Source organism: Suncus etruscus, chromosome 12, assembly GCF_024139225.1.
Source record: "Suncus etruscus isolate mSunEtr1 chromosome 12, mSunEtr1.pri.cur, whole genome shotgun sequence".
NCBI lineage: Eukaryota > Metazoa > Chordata > Mammalia > Eulipotyphla > Soricidae > Suncus > Suncus etruscus.
Window position 1 is genome coordinate 8,551,414 of NC_064859.1, and position 18,787 is coordinate 8,570,200.

At 44.3% G+C, this 18,787-nt stretch overlaps 1 protein-coding gene across 1 annotated transcript in view; it reads right to left on the reverse strand.

Annotated features, from left to right (window-relative positions):
* The window catches only part of ARHGEF37 (Rho guanine nucleotide exchange factor 37), a 56,010-nt gene that overhangs the window by 20,030 nt on the left and 17,193 nt on the right, over positions 1 to 18,787 (reverse strand). Inside the window, exons 2-6 of the mRNA XM_049785174.1 lie at positions 16,853 to 17,201; positions 15,019 to 15,142; positions 8,190 to 8,337; positions 3,148 to 3,347; positions 495 to 625 (exon numbers count right to left, since the gene is read on the reverse strand). Coding sequence (XP_049641131.1) covers positions 495 to 625; positions 3,148 to 3,347; positions 8,190 to 8,337; positions 15,019 to 15,142; positions 16,853 to 17,068 — 819 coding nt within the window. The 5' untranslated portion in view covers positions 17,069 to 17,201. The remainder of the gene's footprint in view (positions 1 to 494; positions 626 to 3,147; positions 3,348 to 8,189; positions 8,338 to 15,018; positions 15,143 to 16,852; positions 17,202 to 18,787) is intronic.

Below are 18,787 nucleotides of genomic sequence, written 5' to 3' on the forward strand. Positions count from 1 at the left end.
CGATTTTTAATTGCGAATATTTGGTAAGCGAAATCCCTTATGCGGCCCTGCCTCACCCCGACTTTGCCTCCTGCGACCCCCAGGTAAATTGAGTTTGAGACCCCTGGTTCACACGTTAAAAAGATGTTTCCCCATTGCTTCCTCATCTGGCTTTTCCCCCTCCCCTTGGGGTTGGGCTTGTTTTTTCCTAATAAAGGCTGCTTTGGAGGCCTGGAGGAGACGCTGCCATCTTGGCTCGTGATTCCACCTGGTGGAGAGACTGGGTTGTGGGTGAACAGCTTGTGGTGAGTTTCTGGCCTGCTCTTCCTTCCCAACCGTGTGTGGATTATCTCCTGCGTCGGAATTGCTGCTGGACCTGTGTCTCTTGTTCTACTCGGACTTGGGGCATGGGGAATTCCTCTCCTTCTCTGGGGATTGTGGAACACACAACCCACCATTTCATACTAGGGCAGCTGGTGCCACAGTCAGCAGGACCCTCTCCCAAGCACACTCACCCTGGACACCAGCCCTGCCTCCTGTTTGAGCAGCTGGCCCAGCCGAGTGGTCTTCTTAGTCAGGGTGTGCGTGTTGAGGCGGGCTAGCCGCTCCCTCAGCGTCAGCTGCTCTGCTTTAGTGTACTTGGAGGCTACATAGACAGAGGAGGGAGATCATTGGGACCAATCCAGCCTCAAAGGCAAGTGGCCCTGACACACCTGGCCAAGTACCCACTAAGACCTCTTCCCACAAGTCCACATCCCAGCCAGTAGGAGGACACTGCCAGCAGATTTGGGTGTGTGTGCTGTCACAGCTTCTCAGGCCTGTTTCCTCATCTGAGGTGATTGCCTAAGGTCCTCTGCAGTGTTGGCCAGTCCAGGCCAGATTTCTACTGACAGATCACCTGTCACCAGGGTGGATATGAAGAGTTTCTGTCCCTTTCCAACTCTGTTCCTCGAACAAGGAAAAACTCATTTTCCTGCCCAGGAAGTTAACACTAACCCAGTGCCTCACAGATCTTCACACAGGATGGTGAGCACAAAAACATGTCAACTTGGGGCTGGAGTGGTGGCGCAAGGGGCTCAAGGGTTAAGGCCTTGCCCGAACTAGCCTAGGATGGACCGCAATTTGATCTCCTGGCATCCCATATGGTCCCCCAAGCCAGGAGCAATTTCTGAATGCATAACCAGGAGTAACCCCTGAGCGTCACCGAGTGTGGCCCAAAAACCAAATAAAAAACAAAAACATGTCAACTTGATTAGCTAACAGTAGCTACAGTATTGCTGCTATAGACCCTCAACAACACATTCAAGCTTCTCTCGACTTAGGCACTACGCCTTTACCTTCCACGACTTTCTGTGTTACTAGCATGAAAGGCCAAGTTCTGTGCCTTCTACCCGAGGCAACTGTACAGCTTTTCCCCATGTCCACTTCTCTTGCACCCTACAGAACCATGTGTTTTGACCTCACTTGAGGTTAAGGAGTGGGTGCTGACTGGTTGAAATCACTCCATATACTCCCACAGACCCTGACCACAGTGATTTGTTCAAAGCTGAGCACTGTACCCCAGCCTTAGCCATTCAGAGCAGGTAATTGCATGAACCCAATAGGTGCCATGAGAGGGAAGCTCTGATTTGACAGTTACAATTAAGAGAAGATGCATGGACCTAGTTTCATCCCAGAGGTTGTGCTGTGCAATGTGAGATAAAAAAAAAACAACATTTATTTAAGCACCATGATTAAAATATGTTGTAGTTGGGTTTCAATTACAAAAAAAGAACACCCCCCCCCATTCACCAGTGTAACCTTCTCACCATCAATGCCCTCATCACTGTCTTCCCCCAACCCCTGCATGTATTCAAGACAGGCATTCTATTTATCTCACTACCATTGTCGTGATAGTTGTTAGTGTAGTTATTTCTCTAACTGCACTCACTATTCTTTGTGGTGAGCTTTATAATGTGAGCCGGTCCTTCCAGCCTTCATATCTATCGTCTCTGGGCAATATTACAATAATGTCTTTTATTTTTCTTAAAACTCATAGATGAGTGAGACTATTCTGTGTGTCTCTTTCTCCCTCTGACTTATTTCACTCATCATAATAGTTTCCATGGTCATCCATGTATAGAAAAATTTCATGGGCCTGGAGAGATAGCACAGCGGCATTTGCCTTACAAGCAGCCGATCCAGGACCTAAGGTGGTTGGTTCGAATCCCGGTGTCCCATATGGTCCCCCGTGCCTGCCAGGAGCTATTTCTGAGCAGATAGCCAGGAGTAACCCCTGAGCAACACCGGATGTGGCCCAAAAACAAACAAACAAACACAAGAAAACAAAAACAGAAAAATTTCATGACTTCATCTCTCCTGATGGCTGCATAATATTCCATTGTGTATATATATCATGGTTTCTTTAGCCATTCATCTGTTGAAGGGCAATTTGGTTGTTTCCAGCCTGGCTATTGTAAATAGTGCTGCAATAAAAATGGGTTTGAGGAGGGCATTTTTGAATTGCATTTTTGTGTTCCTAGGGTATATCCCTAGGAGTGGTATAACTGGATCATATGGAGCACAATTTCTAGTTTTTTGAGGACTCTCCATATTGTTTTTCATAAAGGCTGGACTAGACGCATTTCCACGAGCAGTGAATGAGAGTTCCTTTCTCTCCACATCCCCACCAGCACTGATTGTTCTTGTTCTTTGTGATGTGTGCCAGTCTCTGTAGTGTGAGATGGTACCTCATTGTTATTTTGATTTGCATCTCCCTAATGATCAGTAATATGGAGCATTTTTTCATGGGAGTCTTAGAATGGGAATGGCCATTTTGTATTCTAAAGAAGCCAAGGTTAAAGAGACACTGATACACAGTAAAGAGCAGAGCCAAAAGAATTCCAGGGAAAAGTTGGAGATATAGTACAGTGATTAAGGCATTTTGCTAACCTTGGTTCAATCCCTGGTACCACATATGATCCCTGAGCACCACCAAGTGTAGCCTCAAACAACAATAAGAACAAGATAAGAATTCCAGGGAAATAGAGCCAGAATCCTGAGCAAAAATTACCTACAGTCCACATTACTACTGAAATTGTGATTCAAGGGCCACTGTGTTCCCTTCATTTTTGAAGCAGTTGGGAAGAGAAACATTGCCACTGATACCCTACACACCCAAGTCCTTACCTACTTCCTTGCGCCTCTTGTACTCATTGATGTTGATATTCACATCCTGAAGGGCAGCGGCCGCCCTCTGAAGAACAGGATAGGCTCTGGCCTCAGAGAGGGTGCTGTCCAGGATTTTCTGCAGCAGCAGTGGGTACTTGGTAATTCTCTGCAGAGGTATTACTAATAGGAAACTGAGGCCCGAGGGTCCAGCTTGTGGCCTGAGGGAGAAGACTGGTGTTATGTGGATAGTGCCGCCTCTGGCACCAGGGGATCTGGGCTCTCTTCCAACTCACAACACAATGGCAGGAAGTTGCCCTCCTCCTATGACTCTGGGTTTTCTCAAGCGGAGAATATTAGATCTACTCATTAAACTGGCTCTTACTCAGTACTTTCCCCCCTTTCTGGGCCTGGGCACCCCATCTATTCCAGGGCCCTGCGTCTCCAACAGTTGATGCCACTGTCCACCCTCTTTTCCCAACTATGTTCAATGGTGGGGCTGGAGAGATAGCATGGAGGTAAGGCATTTATTTACCTTGCATGCAGAAGGATGGTGGTTCAAATCCCGGTATCCCATGTGGTCCCCCGAGCCTGCCAAAAGCTATTTCTGAGCATAGAGTCAGGAGTAACCCCTGAGCGCTGCTGAATGTGACCCCCCAAAAAATGTTCAATGGACTCCAGAGATGCCCTTCATCCTAGTCCATACTCCATGGCCTCCCTGCTGACCTTCCTGCTGGCCTCCCTCCTTGCTCTTCTCCATTACTCTTTCACTGATTAATTCAAACACACCCAATGACTATGAATCCCAATGTCTGCTGGCTGCAGAAGTTAGCTGCAGAACTTAGCTAGGACTGCCTCCCTGGTTCCTGAGTCTGGAACCTCAATGAAAATAAATAAATGAGGGGGTAGCGATGGCACAATGGGTAGGGCATTTGCCTGGCACATGACTAACCCAGGTTTAATTTCTGGCATCATGTATGGTCCCCTGAGCCTGACAGGAGTGATTCCTGAGCACAGAGCCAGAAAGTAACCCTTGAGTGCTGTGGGGTATGGTCCAAAAATAAACAAACAACAAAAGAAGATGGAGCAAATGGCAAAACATCAATATGACTGTCCACTACATTATTGTATTTTTCTATGGGTTTAAAAGTTTTTTAAATAATGGGGCAGTAGAGATAGCATGGAGGTAAGGCATTTGCCTTGCATGCAGAAGGACATCCCATATGGTCCTCTGAGCCTGCTAGGAGTGATTTCTGAGCGTAAAGCCAGGAGTAACACCTGAGTGCTGCTGGGTGTGACTCAAAAACCAAAAAAAAAAAAAAATTTTTTTTTCAATAAAACATAGTACAAAGTAAAGCAAAACTCAGGAATGAATAGTGTCAAGGTTCCTCCCAGATACATTACTTTAGTCATGATGGACCTTTCTAACCCCTTTCTTGATGTCTGGAATTAGCAGAAATACTCCCAAGTCAGGACTGGAGAAATAGCATAGGGGATCTTTCCACTCAGATTCCATCCCTAATAATTACCACTCAGCTCCTTGAGCACTGGCACACGGGGCCCTGATAGATCCCAACCCAGTACAACTGAATTGATCCAGTTGTCCCTGGAACTGGGGAACCCAAACATCACTGCATCTTTAGGCCCTCGCAGGGAACCCGTGGCACCTTGGCCAAGAATCACCAAGAGTGGCTGTCAGGCTCCTTGAACTGTTTAAAACAAAACACAAAAAATCCCCTAAGTCAATAGCAACTGAGAAGAGGCTCCAATAATCTTAACCCAATCATGACCAGTCATCCTTAAACCTACATTTGGAAAAAATCCAGGACACTTTGAATGTCGAAATCTAAATATTCCTCCTCCTAAAAACCCTCAAACACTGGTCACTGGCCCTCTTTATGTGGCTTGCTCTTTTTTCTAGGAAAACATTCTCCAGTCTAAATATCCTGGAAAGAAGGCCACAGAAGGGGCCGGAGAGATAGCATGGAGGTAAGGCGTTTGCCTTTCATGCAGGAGGTCATCGGTTCGAATCCCGGCGTCCCATATGGTCCCCCGTGCCTGCCAGGAGCAATTTCTGAGCCTGGAGCCAGGAATAACCCCTGAGCACTGCCGGGTGTGACCCAAAAACCCAAAAAAAAAAAAAAAAGAAGGCTACAAAAATAGTATAGCAGGGAAGATGTTTGCCTTGCACATGACCAATGAGAGTTCAATCCCTGGCACCACCAGGAGTGATTCCTGAGAGTTGAACCCGGAGCAAACCTTGAACATCACCAAGGGTGATCCAAGTGAGAGAGAGAGAGAGAGAAACCATGAAGCTAAGAAGCTAAGAATAGGCAAGGCTGATGGGAGTCCTCACTAACTGTAGCATATGCAGGACAACACACACCTACAGGGTCATATGCTCTGCTTTGACCAACAGCTGATGGGGCAAAGGAGGAGAAAACTGAGGCAGATAGATATTCACCATACTGTGTCCTTGGACACATGAAAAAAAAAATCACAAGTCATAATCCAGAGTGGTTCATATAACACCCTGATGACTTGGTAACAGCAACAACCTACTTTCAGGGCAGGGTTCTCTGCATTGCCACCTAATGGTGAGATGAAACGAAAAGACGCTTCTCGTCACCCTGATTTCAACATAGGATCTGTACAGAAACCAGGATCTCTTGCTAAAGAAACCTGACAGCAACAACCGTTATAGTGAAGAGCTTTTATTGGGACCACAGAGAAATTTTTTTTTTTTTTTTTGGTTTTTGGGCCACACCCTGTGACGCTCAGGGGTTACTCCTGGCTATGCACTCAGAAGTTGCTCCTGGCTTCTTGGGGGACCATATGGGACGCCGGGGGATCGAACCGCGGTCCGTCCTAGGCTAGCGCAGGCAAGGCAGGCACCTTACCTCCAGCGCCACCGCCCGGCCCCACAGAGAAATATTTGAGGTTTGACAACCTAGTATGCCTGGAGCCTGAAGTTGGTCATATGCCAGAATACTTCATGAGTAAGGGCTCCCTGTTTTAGGCCAAATATCTTCCCTTTCTATTTCTCCCATATTTTGCTGTGCCTATGCAAATAACTGCCACACACACACACACACACACACACACACACCTTATTATTGTATATTTTATCTCTTTTCTTTTTTTTGGGGGGGGGGCCACACCCAGCGTTGCTCAGGGGTTACTCCTGGCTGTCTGCTCAGAAATAGCTCCTGGCAGGCACGGGGGACCATATGGAACACCGGGATTCGAACCAACCACCTTTGGTCCTGGATCGGCTGCTTGCAAGGCAAATGCCACTGTACTATCTCTCCGGGCCCTTTATCTCTTTTCTTTAAAAAAAGAACTTACGGGGCCGGGCGGTGGCGCTGGAGGTAAGGTGCCTGCCTTGCCTGCGCTAGCCTAGGACGGACCACGGTTCGATCCCCCGGTGCCCCATATGGTCCCCCAAGAAGCCAGGAGCAACTTCTGAGCGCATAGCCAGGAGTAACCCCTGAGCGTCACAGGGTGTGGCCCAAAAACCAAAAAAAAAAAAAAAAAGAACTTACTAACCTTCTGATATTGTATTAATGACTTTATTGGAGATACAATAATATTCACAAATATAAAAAAAGAAAAAAATCACAAGTCAGAGGGAGGGGGTCTTCAAAGAGCACCTCTCTCTATATGATTAAGGAAACATTGCAGAATTACTTGAGAAAGACAAATGCTGCCTGATTTCACTCAGATGTAAAAAATAAAGAAATAAATGAAATGAAAAACAAAACTAAAAGCCTCCATTTCTGATAACAGAAAAATGGTCGACAAATGGTGTCTCTTGCAAGGTAGTGGATGGAACCTAGACTGGGGAACTCAATATACTGAACACACAGTATGTCCAATCATACAACCTTGGAACTAGTTTCACGAGTCAACGTGACTTCCATAATAAAATATGATTTTAAAGGATGATAGAGATCTCTTTTATTTACTCTGTATGCTGTTGTTCAGGCAATGAAAAGCATGACACAAAACCTAGAGCTGGATGGAAGCATGGAAACAAGTCCTCATCTTCTCTTGGAAGGTCTATCAGTGGGAAGAATCCTCTTGAAGAGAGAACTTTGGCACATTGGCAGTTTGTGAAATGGACAGCCCCTCCCCCCTTTGTTCATCGATCCTACTCTATAAATCTGCTCATAATTATCCACTGAAGTGAACAAGAATAAAGGTAGAAGTTATCCAGTATCTCTAATGATGACAGGAAAAATGTAAATAAAGCAAATAACCCTCAATAGGGGAATGCTCAACAAAACATAGTGTATGAACTGTCTTGGAAAGAAAGTTTTGAAAAGTAAAATTATCTAGAATGTCAGAGAAAGATAATTAACCGAACTATAGTTACCTTAAAAAGCTGGTTCTAGGGGCTGGAAAGGTGGCGCTAGAGGTAAGGTGTCTGCCTCGCAAGCGCTAGCCAAGAAAAGATCATGACCGCAGTTCGATTCCCCAGCGTCCCATATGGTCCCCCCAAGCCAGGGGTGATTTCTGAGCACTTAGCCAGGAGTAACCCCTGAGCATCAAACAGGTGTGACCCAGAAACCGAAAAAAAAAAAAAAAAAAAAAAGCTGGTTCTAGCACCATGGAGAATAAGAGGCACTTAAAGAGTCCACCCCTCTCACATCTTTCTCCTTTTAGACCTCCCTCCTTTCTTTTTTCTTCCCTTTCTTCCTTCCTTCCTTCTTTTCTCTCTCCTTTATCCCTCTCTCTCATCTGTCTCTTTATTCATTCATGCACCTATTCATCCACCCACCATCCACACATCTATCATCCATCCATCCATCCATCTATCTATCTATCTATCTATCTATCTATCTATCATCTATCCATCCATCTGTCTATCTATCTATCCACCCAGACTATGCCACATGGGCCTCTATTGTTTGAAGTCACCAATAGTTAGGAGCCATCAGCCTTTTTAGCCTAGCCTAGCCTGAAGCAGCACATCAGAATCAAGAGGGGATGAGCCTGCGAGTCCCTTACTTCAAGGTGAGAGGCGGCAGGAGATGGTGCTCAATTCTCAGTCTACTCACACAGCAGCTTCAATGGCAGCCTGGATCTCCTGCTGCAGCTCTGGATCCTTCCGATAAGATTCTACCAGCAGCAAAGCCTGGTCATATGTGGCACAGTAAACCTTATAGACTTGCTCCAGCTCATCTTGGAACTCCAGGAATAAGTTACCTGACAGTGAAGAAACAACAAGAAGTTCTCAAAGGCCCAACTGCTATCCTCCTATTGGGACAGGGGAGAAGCCAGGTTTAGCCCACTATGGACTTCCAGAATTTTCTCTCACATAATAAAAAGTTGCCAAGAGATTAGGAGGCAGAATAGTGAAGTGCACTCAGGCTAGCATGCTTAATAACTGATAGTGATCTTAATAACTGATAGTGATAGTGACAGCAATGATAATTCTCATAGTTGTCCATTGATTTACAGTTTATAAACACTCACAATTTTGTCTTCTTTTTAAAAAATTCCAGTTAATTGGGCCAGAGTGATAGTACAATGGGGAAGACTGCCGTGCATGCAGCCAAACTGAGTTCCATCCCCAGCATCCCAAATGGTGTCTTGAGCCCACCAGGAGTGCAGAGCAGAGCCAGGAGTACCCTCAGAGCACTGCTAGGTGTGGTTCCTAAATCAAATAATAATAATAATAATAATAATACAGATAATAAATGAAAAGGAATATGAGAGATAGAACATGTGAATAAGAAGTATAGATACTGGGCATGGGAAGGTTGGGGGCTTGAAAAGGACAATGTAGCTCAGTGGTCAAACACATTCTTCACATGCCTGGGGTCCTGAGTTCAACAACAACAAAAAATGTACTAAGAATTCCATTATTGGGGCCCGGAGAGATAGCACAGTGGCATTTGCCTTGCAAGCAGCCGATCCAGGACCAAAGGTGGTTGGTTCGAATCCCGATGTCCCATATGGTCCCCCGTGCCTGCCAGGAGCTATTTCTGAGCAGACAGCCAGGAGTAACCCCTGAGCACTGCCGGGTGTGACCCAAAAACCAAAAAAAGAATTCCATTATTGATGGATGTTAAATTTAGGCAGTTAAAGTTTTTCTTCATTTTAAAATTTTTTATTTTTATTAATATCTTTATTTTAACACCATGATTACAAATAGGACTGTAGTTGGGTTTCAGTAATCTAAAAAACACCTTCCCTTCACTAGTGCAACATTTCCATCACCTATGTCCCAAATCTCCCTCTTCCCTCATTCATTCTCATTGTTAGGATAGTTCTCAATGTAGTTATTTCTCTAACTGCACTCATCACTCTTTGTGGTGAGCTCATGTAGTGAGCTGGAACTTCCAGCCCTCCTCTCTTTTGTCTCTGAGAATTATTGCAAAAATGTCTTTTATTTTTCTTAAAACCCATAAATGAGTGAGACTATTTTGTGCCTGTCTCTCTCCTTCTGACTTATTTCACTCAGCATAATAGATTCCATGTACATCCATGTATAGGAAAATTTCATGACTTCATCTCTCCTGATGGTACATAATATTCCATTGTGTATATGTACCATAGTTTATTTAGCCATTCATCTGTTGATGGGCATCTTGGTTGTTTCCAGAGTCTGACTATTGTAAATGGTGCTGCAATGAATATGGGTGTGTGAAAGAATTTTTGTGTTGTATTTTTGTGTTCCTAGGGTATATCCCTAGGATATACTGGATCATATGGGAGCTCAGTTTCCAGCTTTTGGAGGAATCTCCATATGGCTTTCCATAAAGGTTGGACTAGACAGTATTCCCACCAGCAGTGAATAAGAGTTCCTTTCTCTCCACATCCCCGCCAGCACTGCTTTTTCTCATTCTTTGTGATGTGTGCCAATCTCCGTGGTGTGAGGTGGTACCTCACGGTTGTTTTGATTTGCATCTCCCTGATGACTAGTGATGTGAAGCATTTCTTCATGTGCCTTTTGGCCATTTATATTTCTTTATTTTTATTTATTTTTATTTTTGGTTTTTGGGTCACACCCAGCAGCGCTCAGGGGTTACTCCTGGCTCCACACTCAGAAATCACTCCTGGCAGACACGGGGGACCATATGGGATGCTGGGATTCGAACCAATGAACTTCTGCATGAAAGGCAAACACCTTACCTCCATGCTATCTCTCCGGCCCCTCCATTTGTATTTCTTTTTTATCAAAGTGTTCATTTTTTTTGGCACATGGAGAGCTGGGGAGAAGCAGCCCCTAGAGTGGGCATGGACACCCCCATGCCTTGCTCTATGTGCATTTCAGGTTATGCAATTCCTGAACACTATTTTTGTAATTTGTGTGTAAATCAGCAACCTGTGTACAAAAAATAAATCCTTTACACATGTTATATATTTTCTCTTTGTTGTTGCTATTGGAACTGTGGCAACTGGACATTGTGGTAATTGAATTGGTCTCGATGCACACTGAGATGACACACCTGAGACTGCACACACAATGGCTTTGGCAGTGGCAATTGCAATAAAAAATGTGACAGTGCCAGGGACTGGGCCCAAGACCTCCCTTACACATGGCTCTGGGCCCAGCAGAGCTGTTAGTCTGAATCTCATTATCATAGTTAACTGTGTATAAAAAGGGTAAATCATTGTTATCCAAGCCAAGAGGGGCCTGGTCACCACTCTCCTGGGTGCCCTCAGCCTTCTTCCTCTTCTCTGCCTATCACTCATTAACCTCTCTCCTCTAGATAACTCAAAAACCTGAATGGTATTCTTTTATTATTTTTTTAATTTTTATTTTGATCATAGTGGCTTACATATCTTTCACAGTAGTATTTTAGGTATACATTAACATTGAATCAGGGGAATACCCATCACCAAATCTGTTTCCCCCCACCCCCGTTCCCTTTCTGCAACCATATCCCTCACCATCACCCCCTGGGCTGCTAGAGTAGGTGCCCCCCCCCAAAAGCCCGAATGGTATTCTGTTGGGCCCAAGGCAGTAGAGGACCATGAAAGACAAGGCTGAGGCTTTCCCCTTCCCTTCCAACCTGGTTTCCTACCCATTTCTGAATCAGGGCCTCACCTCCAGCTCTCACCTGGATGATAGTTAAAGCCCCTGATGTTCTCACTACTTCCACTCTCGCCACCCCTCATTTCCATTATTCACAACAGTCAAAAAGATACTTGAAAAACATAAAAAAAGGGGACCTTAGAGATAGTATAGAGGTAGGGCACTTGCATTGCATGCAGAAGGATGATGGTTCGAATCCCAGCATCCCATATGGTCCCCCGAGCCTGCCAGGAGCAATTTCTGAGCATAGAGCCAGGAGTAACCCCTGAGCACTGAGCTCCCCCACCCCAAGAAAAAGAAAGAAAAAGATAAAAAAGCTACTACCACCTCCCTACTCAAAGCTGATGCGGGGGGGGGGGGGGCCCGGAGAGATAGCACAGCGGCGTTTGCCTTGCAAGCAGCCGATCCAGGACCAAAGGTGGTTGGTTCGAATCCCGGTGTCCCATATGGTCCCCCGTGCCTGCCAGGAGCTATTTCTGAGCAGACAGCCAGGAGTAACCCCAGAGCATCGCCGGGTGTGCCCCCCCCCCAAAAAAAGAAAAAAGCTGATGCGGGAGCTAGGAATATGTTTCAAGTGGTAAAGCATATGCCAACCATGTTTAAGGTCCGAGTTCAATCTTCAATACTGCATGTCCTCCCCACCACAGGCTGCACCTTTGGGTAAGGTTCTGGGAAACTGCTCAAGCCACTGGTAGGTTCAATACTACATCAGGCCCATATCTCGGGGCTGAGTGGCAATAAGAGTGGCTCTGGGCCTCCAAGCACTTGCCAGATGTGGCCCCTATTTAAATACCTAAAACAAAAACTGGTCCAGAAAGAGTATAAGGGTTAAGGGAACCCTAGTTCAATTTTGTAGGGAATTCCAGCTCAATCTCCAGCAACACATGATGTCCCTGAACAAAGAGCCAGGAATAGCCTCTGAGCACCATTGGATGTGGCCTCCAAACCAAACATGACAAAGACTTCTCATCATACTTCCACAGCCCAGTCCTTTGATCCTTTTATCCCGGCAAAGTACTCCTGTACCAACTGCAGTGTGAGTGTGGGTCGAGGCTTTCTCATACAAACCAGCAGCAGTCTCAGGCTCCAGCAGGATCTCGGAATTCAAGGCTGTTTAACTCAGTGCCAACAGAATCCAGATTAAGTATAAGATCTGCAGGGAGAGTCCCTGTGTCTCCAGAGACCCAGAAACAACCCACCACTTCAGGGGCTCTAAGAGCTTTTGTCCAACCAGATTTCCTGTGATACCCTCCAGGTTTGATTGACTTGCTACTCATTGATCCCAGAAATCTATTTACTTTTGAGATCACTGATTTACTACAAACCAATTTATATACGTCAGGACCTGCCTGATAGCAGAGCTACACAAGGCAAAGCATGGGGCAAGGGCCCAAGTTTTCTTGCACTACCCTACTGTCAGCTCCCAACTCTGACACGTTCACTTATCTGGGGGTCCATTCTCTTCAGGTTTGATCCCTGGCATCCCACCACAGAGAACTGAGTCGGAAGTAACTAAGCACTGCTGGCTCAAAAACAAAAAAATAAATTAATAAATAAAAGAAATCTTTAAAAAGTCACTGGAGTCTCAGAGAGTGAGGAAGAAATCCCTGTGAAGAAGCAACAGTCAAACACATCACTGCTGAGAAGTGCCCAGAGCTGAAGAGAGCATGTGCCCATATCCTGGATGCTCAAAGAGTACCAGCTAAAACAGATCAAATAAAAGCATTCAATAGCAATCCTAGTCAAAATGATGAAAATCATTGGCATAGAATACTGAAATCAGAAAGATTAAAAAAGGAAATTATTTATAAAGGAGTATCCTTAAAATTAACAGCAGGTTTATCACAAGGAACCCTTCAGGCTTAATGGCAGTGAAAAACACTCAAAGAAATGAAGTTTCACCAAGAACACTTTACCCAGCCAGACTCTCAAGTTTGAAGAAACAATATACAGCTTTACGGATAAACAACTTGGAATTTTATAAACTTGAACCAATTTTAAAAGAAGAATTGAAGGGGTAATTCAAGCAAGACAACTCCCACAAACACATTAAACTTATACAAAAATGTAGCAAAAAATTCTATGACAATATTCTATCTCAATGCCAGTGGACTAAATGAAACAATTAAGAGACCGAAGAAATCAGAAAATTGAATCCAGCATTATGCTGCCTGCAAGAAATGTATTTGAATAGTCAATGCAAACACAGGCTCAAAGTCCAAGGTTGAAAGCAAACAATTCTCTCAGAAAGGCTTGAGTGACCATACTTTCATCAGATGACATAGATTTCAGGTTCAAAAAGATCATGATGGACAGAAAGGATCCTTTCTTAATCAAAGTATATGTACATCAGTTAGAAATCACACCCTAAACATATATGCAGCCAATGAGGGGCCAACAAAGTACTCAAAACAATCGCTAATAGACTTGAAGAAAAACATTAATAGCAACAGAATAGCAGCTGGAGACTTCAACACTATTCAGCCACCTCTTGATAAACTCAACAAGAATATGCTGGCTTTGAAGGAAGAAATGAAAGAGAGGGTCTTAGTAGATGAGATATTCTCCAAGATTGGCAACCTGCTGAGTCCTAAGACATAAATCCATAAAATCAAGAGACTATGAATGGCGTCAACTACCTTTTCAAACTGAATGTGTAAAGTGAATTACAAACAGAAACAGAGAAATAATGTTTAGCTGGGAATTAAACTACTCAGTACTGAACCACCAGTGGGTCAGAGAAGAGTCAACATTCAGGCAGCTTCAAGAGTGTGGACTGGGGGTGGGGGTGGGGCGAGAGATAGCACAGTGGTAGGGCATTTTTCTTGCACACAGACAGCCAACCCAGGATGGACTGTGGTTCAAATCCCGGCATCCCATATGGTTCCCAGTGCCTGCCAGGAGCAGTTTCTGAGCCAGGAGTAACCCCTGAGCGCTGCCAGGTGTGACACTCCTCCCCCACCAAAGAAAATACTGTGGACTGGGGCCAAATCAATAGCATAGTGGTAGGGCATTTGCCTTACACGTGGCTGACCCAGGATGGACCTGGGTTCGATTTCCAGTGTCCCATATGGTCCCCTGAGCCAGGAGCAATTTCTGAGTGCAAGCCAGGAGTAACCCCTGAGCATTACCATGTGTGACCCAAAAACCAAAAAAAAGAGTGTGAACTACTGTCAGCCAGAAACTGGATGAAGATCATATATGGATTAATGACCATGTCTGTGTATATGAACATGTGAATATATGTGCATGTTCATATGCACAGTTATGTGATTATTTCTTACATACTGTAACATCACAGTCCCTAGTTCTAGAGGTACACCTGCCTCTTTTTTTATTTGCCTTTCAAACATTGCTGCCTCTGAGCCTTTATATAGACATTTACACTGTCTCCTTCTTAAAACATTTCAGTTCAAATGTCCCTTTATAGGGACAAAAGCTGTAAAAGCTGGGAGCCTCCAATTGAAGCAAAGAGAGGAAAAGGCCAGAATAGACTTGCCCAGATCACTCAACTCTTGGTCCATGAGACCAATGGCTTTGAATTTCCATCTCTTTATTTGAAAGCTATAGATGTTATCTTAGCTTCCAAACTGCTATCACATGCTATGGTTCCCTAAACACACTCAGGCAATACTGCCCTAGCTATGCAATGCCTTGAGCACTATAGACTCAGTTCATCAGAGTCCAGAGGCTGAGAGACAAGGCTAAAAACCTATTTTTTTTTAGTCCCAGGGATTGAACTCAGTGCTTCCAGAATGCAAAGCAAGGGTGTTGTCACTGAGCCACATCCCAGCCCCAACCACAACAATTTCAGACCGAAGACTGACTAGCCATTGGCTTACCAATTAAATGCACTTGTTCCTCTTCACTGGCAGTTTTCTGCTGCAGGTGATTAAGAAGTCTACTATTCACCTTTATGATGTCATCTATGTTGGAGAATAGGACATCCAGATCATGCTGAGGCAGCTGGGGTGGGGGGGGACGACAGAGAACTCATCAGGTCACCAGGAGATTATCGAGTGGCTTTATTTACTGGCTTGGGTAGTGGTCCATTGGGACTGAATATACCCCAAACATTCCTCTAGGGAAGGCTGCCCCAAAGGTATGCTTGCAAAAATTTTTAAATGTTATCAATCTTTATTAGTTTACAAGAGAGGAGAAAGGTTACTGGACACAGAAGAAAGCTGAACTAACCATGTTGTTAGCAATCATTTTCTTCTCAGTTTTCCCATCTTGTCATATAAGGGCAGGAAGTTGGACTTTCATCCAGCTTTGACATATATGCCACCAACTATAATTACCTTCATATGTATTCTGAGCTCCAGACCATGCTAATGAAGCTGTTAAAAATGATTCAAGACGGGGGCCAGAGAGATAGCATGGAGGTAAGGCGTTTGCCTTTCATGCAGGAGGTCATCGGTTCGAATCCCAGCGCCCCATATGGTCCCCCGTGCCTGCCAGGAGCAATTTCTGAGCCTGGAGCCAGGAATAACCCCTGAGCACTGCCGGGTGTGACCCCCCAAAAAAAAATGATTCAAGACAGCAATTTTTGGGTACCAGCACATGTAGACAAGATATATATGCTGCCCACCTGGATACAGAATCAAGTGGGAAAAATCACTTAAGCAATGATGTATGCTCCTGGTTTTGTTTAAAAAATATATATCAGGACCAGCGCAATAGCACAGTGGAAAGAACTTTTCCTTGGATGTGGCCAACCCAGGTTGGATCCCTGACATACTATATGTCCATATATCCTATATGGAATCCACCTGAAGTAATTCCTGAGTTCAGAGCCAGAGTGCAGAGCACAGCCAAATATGGCCCCAAAACCAAATAAATAAATAAAAAAGAATATCTACATAATACCTGCAGCTTTTTGTTTTGCTTTGGTTTGGTTTTTTTTGGGCCACACGTGGTGATGCTCAGGGATTACTCCTGGCTCTGTGCTCAGAAATTGCTCTTGGCTTAGGGAACCATATGGGATGCCAAGGGATCAAACTGTGGTTCGTTCTAGGCTAGCGTGTGCAAGGCAGACACCTTACCAATTGTGCTACCACTCCGGCCCCATTCTACAACTATTTTTTAGATATAATCTTTGAAGGATTAAATTGAAAAAGTAGGGGTTCAACTTCTATATTATCTACTTTATTTCCCTTGTACTTCACTCAAGAATTGCGAATTGAAAGTCTGTCAGGCACTGGAATATACTGACCTCACCAGTCACCTTAAAGTACACACAAGCTAGGGGTACCTGATATTTTATAGATAGAGTCCAATTATTTTTGAATTCATGGTAGTCAGGGGTGGGAGGGAGGTATAAAAACATGAACAACTAAGAAACCTATCAGAGTGATAACTTCTCCCTGCCACCTTCCTTGAAATGAGATTATTAGAACACAAATTAGTTTAAGACTTATGCTGCTGCACTTGATAAAGGGCATTTTACCCCTCCCTGCATGCAAATCTCAAAGGGGATTATTCCTCTCCCCAGTGCAGCAGATGAATAAATGCATAAAGCATTGAAGATGCTATTAAGAAATGAACAACCATAAAGGGCTTCTCAGGTCAGTCAGAGGACACATGCAACCAGGTGTTCCAATACTCCAAATCCATTCATGAACAGAGGGAAGGCCCAGAAGTGAAGACCAGGCTATGGTGGCCCCAGTCAGATACCTGCTGTAGGCATCCCCTGATGTCCGAGGCACAGAGCTGGAGCATGTGCAGGTAGTAAACTTCGGTGTCGATGAGTTCGCGGACTGCCAGCCTCTGATGGAGAAGCCATTTCTCCTCTGAGACCTGACCTTCCCTATCTGGGTTCCCTGGCTCAGAAGAAGGTGCTGGCTCCTCCATATCAGCCATGCCAGTTGGTTCTGAGAGAGTTGAACACATCTGACTTATTTCCAGGAGCTCCGTGGGGACTTCTTGGGTCTAATCCAAAGACACCTGTTCATCAGGTGGTCCCCAAACATCTTTTGCTTCATACACAGACCAGATAAATTGTGTCAGCATTGGTGGAGAGTAGCTGGACAGCATGAAAAAGAGAAACATCGTTGGTACTTGTGGATGCTTTTTATTTTTTTCCAGGATCCAGACAATGTGCTCACCTAGCATTTATGCCCCTTTCTGGTCTTTTTCAAACTCTCTCTCTCTCAGAGGGCAACTCACCTCACCTCTGTGACCCAACCTGACCACCTGTGCTATTTTCACTACCTTCAGAGCTAAAATCATATCCAATGAATGCAGTCACCATATCTGCATTCAATCAGTTCTATAGACTAAATCTATTCTCAAAACAGATGTAAACCAAGCTGTTAAAAATTATGGAAACAGCAATAACGCAGGTGAAAGCTGGGAATCTCTGGAGGAGAGGAGCCCAGGTCCTGGCTCTGCTGAACCACACCAGCTGCACTCAGCCCCACAAATGCCACTTTGCCAATGGCCCTGATTCACCACTCATCTACAGCTCTTTATAGAGACACCAATCTGACCAAATCTCTAGGTATGCTGGTATTTTGGCTGACGTCACCAAGACTATTTGGGAGTGAGTGTAGGCACTCTCTCTAACCCCCACCCCTTCTTGAACTTCCAGAAGCCCTGGTAGAAAACATGCTACCACAAAATTCACAGCCATGAAATAACCTCAGTTATTTTTAATACTGCCATCCCCATATGAACACACCAATTTAAATGCCAATATGTAATTGAATCCACCTAATGTGCAGAAACAAAACAAGTAACAAAATAATCAACATTTTGTTGATCTAGCAACAAGAGCTTACAAAACCTGACAATGACTTAATGACCTAATTGTGAGATACAATAATTCTCATAAATTTTTCTTGTTGCTGTATTCTTTTTTTATTTCTATTCTTTTTTTAAAATAATTTTGCTCCCACTTACCTGGAAACAAATTTATTATTATCAATTATGTCAACTATGTGATACGTGGCCTTTAAATAAGATCATTTATGTTAAAAATTTTGATCAGTAAAAGTCTATTTATGATTTAAAAAAATGATAACCCTTCCAAACCTAAGCCCCTCTCCTACTCACTGTCACCCACACTTGAGGCACACTCTCAGTATAAACCTATAGAACCAAAGCCTGGATGCTGGCCTCCATAGTTAGACTTGGTCAACTCCCTCTGGTTCTCATTCCTCATCACAGAAACTCTGGCAAGAGAGAGTTCCATGCTTCTGTCTACCTCATGGTCAATTATATGCCTGCTGGGTTCCACAGTGTAAGCTCTGAGTACCTCTGGGTGTGGCCCAAGCTCTAGCGCTCTCTCTTTCTCCCTGTCTCCCTCCCTCCCTCTCTCTCTCCTCCCTCTCTCTCTCTCCCTCCCCCCTCTCTCTCTCCTCCCCTCTCTCACACACACACCACACCTAAAAATAAAATACATGAAGGAAAACATTAAAATAATCATAAAAATGATAAAAGGAATTGCCTAGTTGTGATAGTAGAAAAGACATAATAAGCACTATAGAATGATCTGGTTCTGTGTTTTATTTGTAAATATAGAACTATACATCTCCTTCTAAGTTTTTTTCCAAGGAGAGCAAAAATGTGGACTGGAACACAACACATGCTCTGAAGGCTGGAGACCTG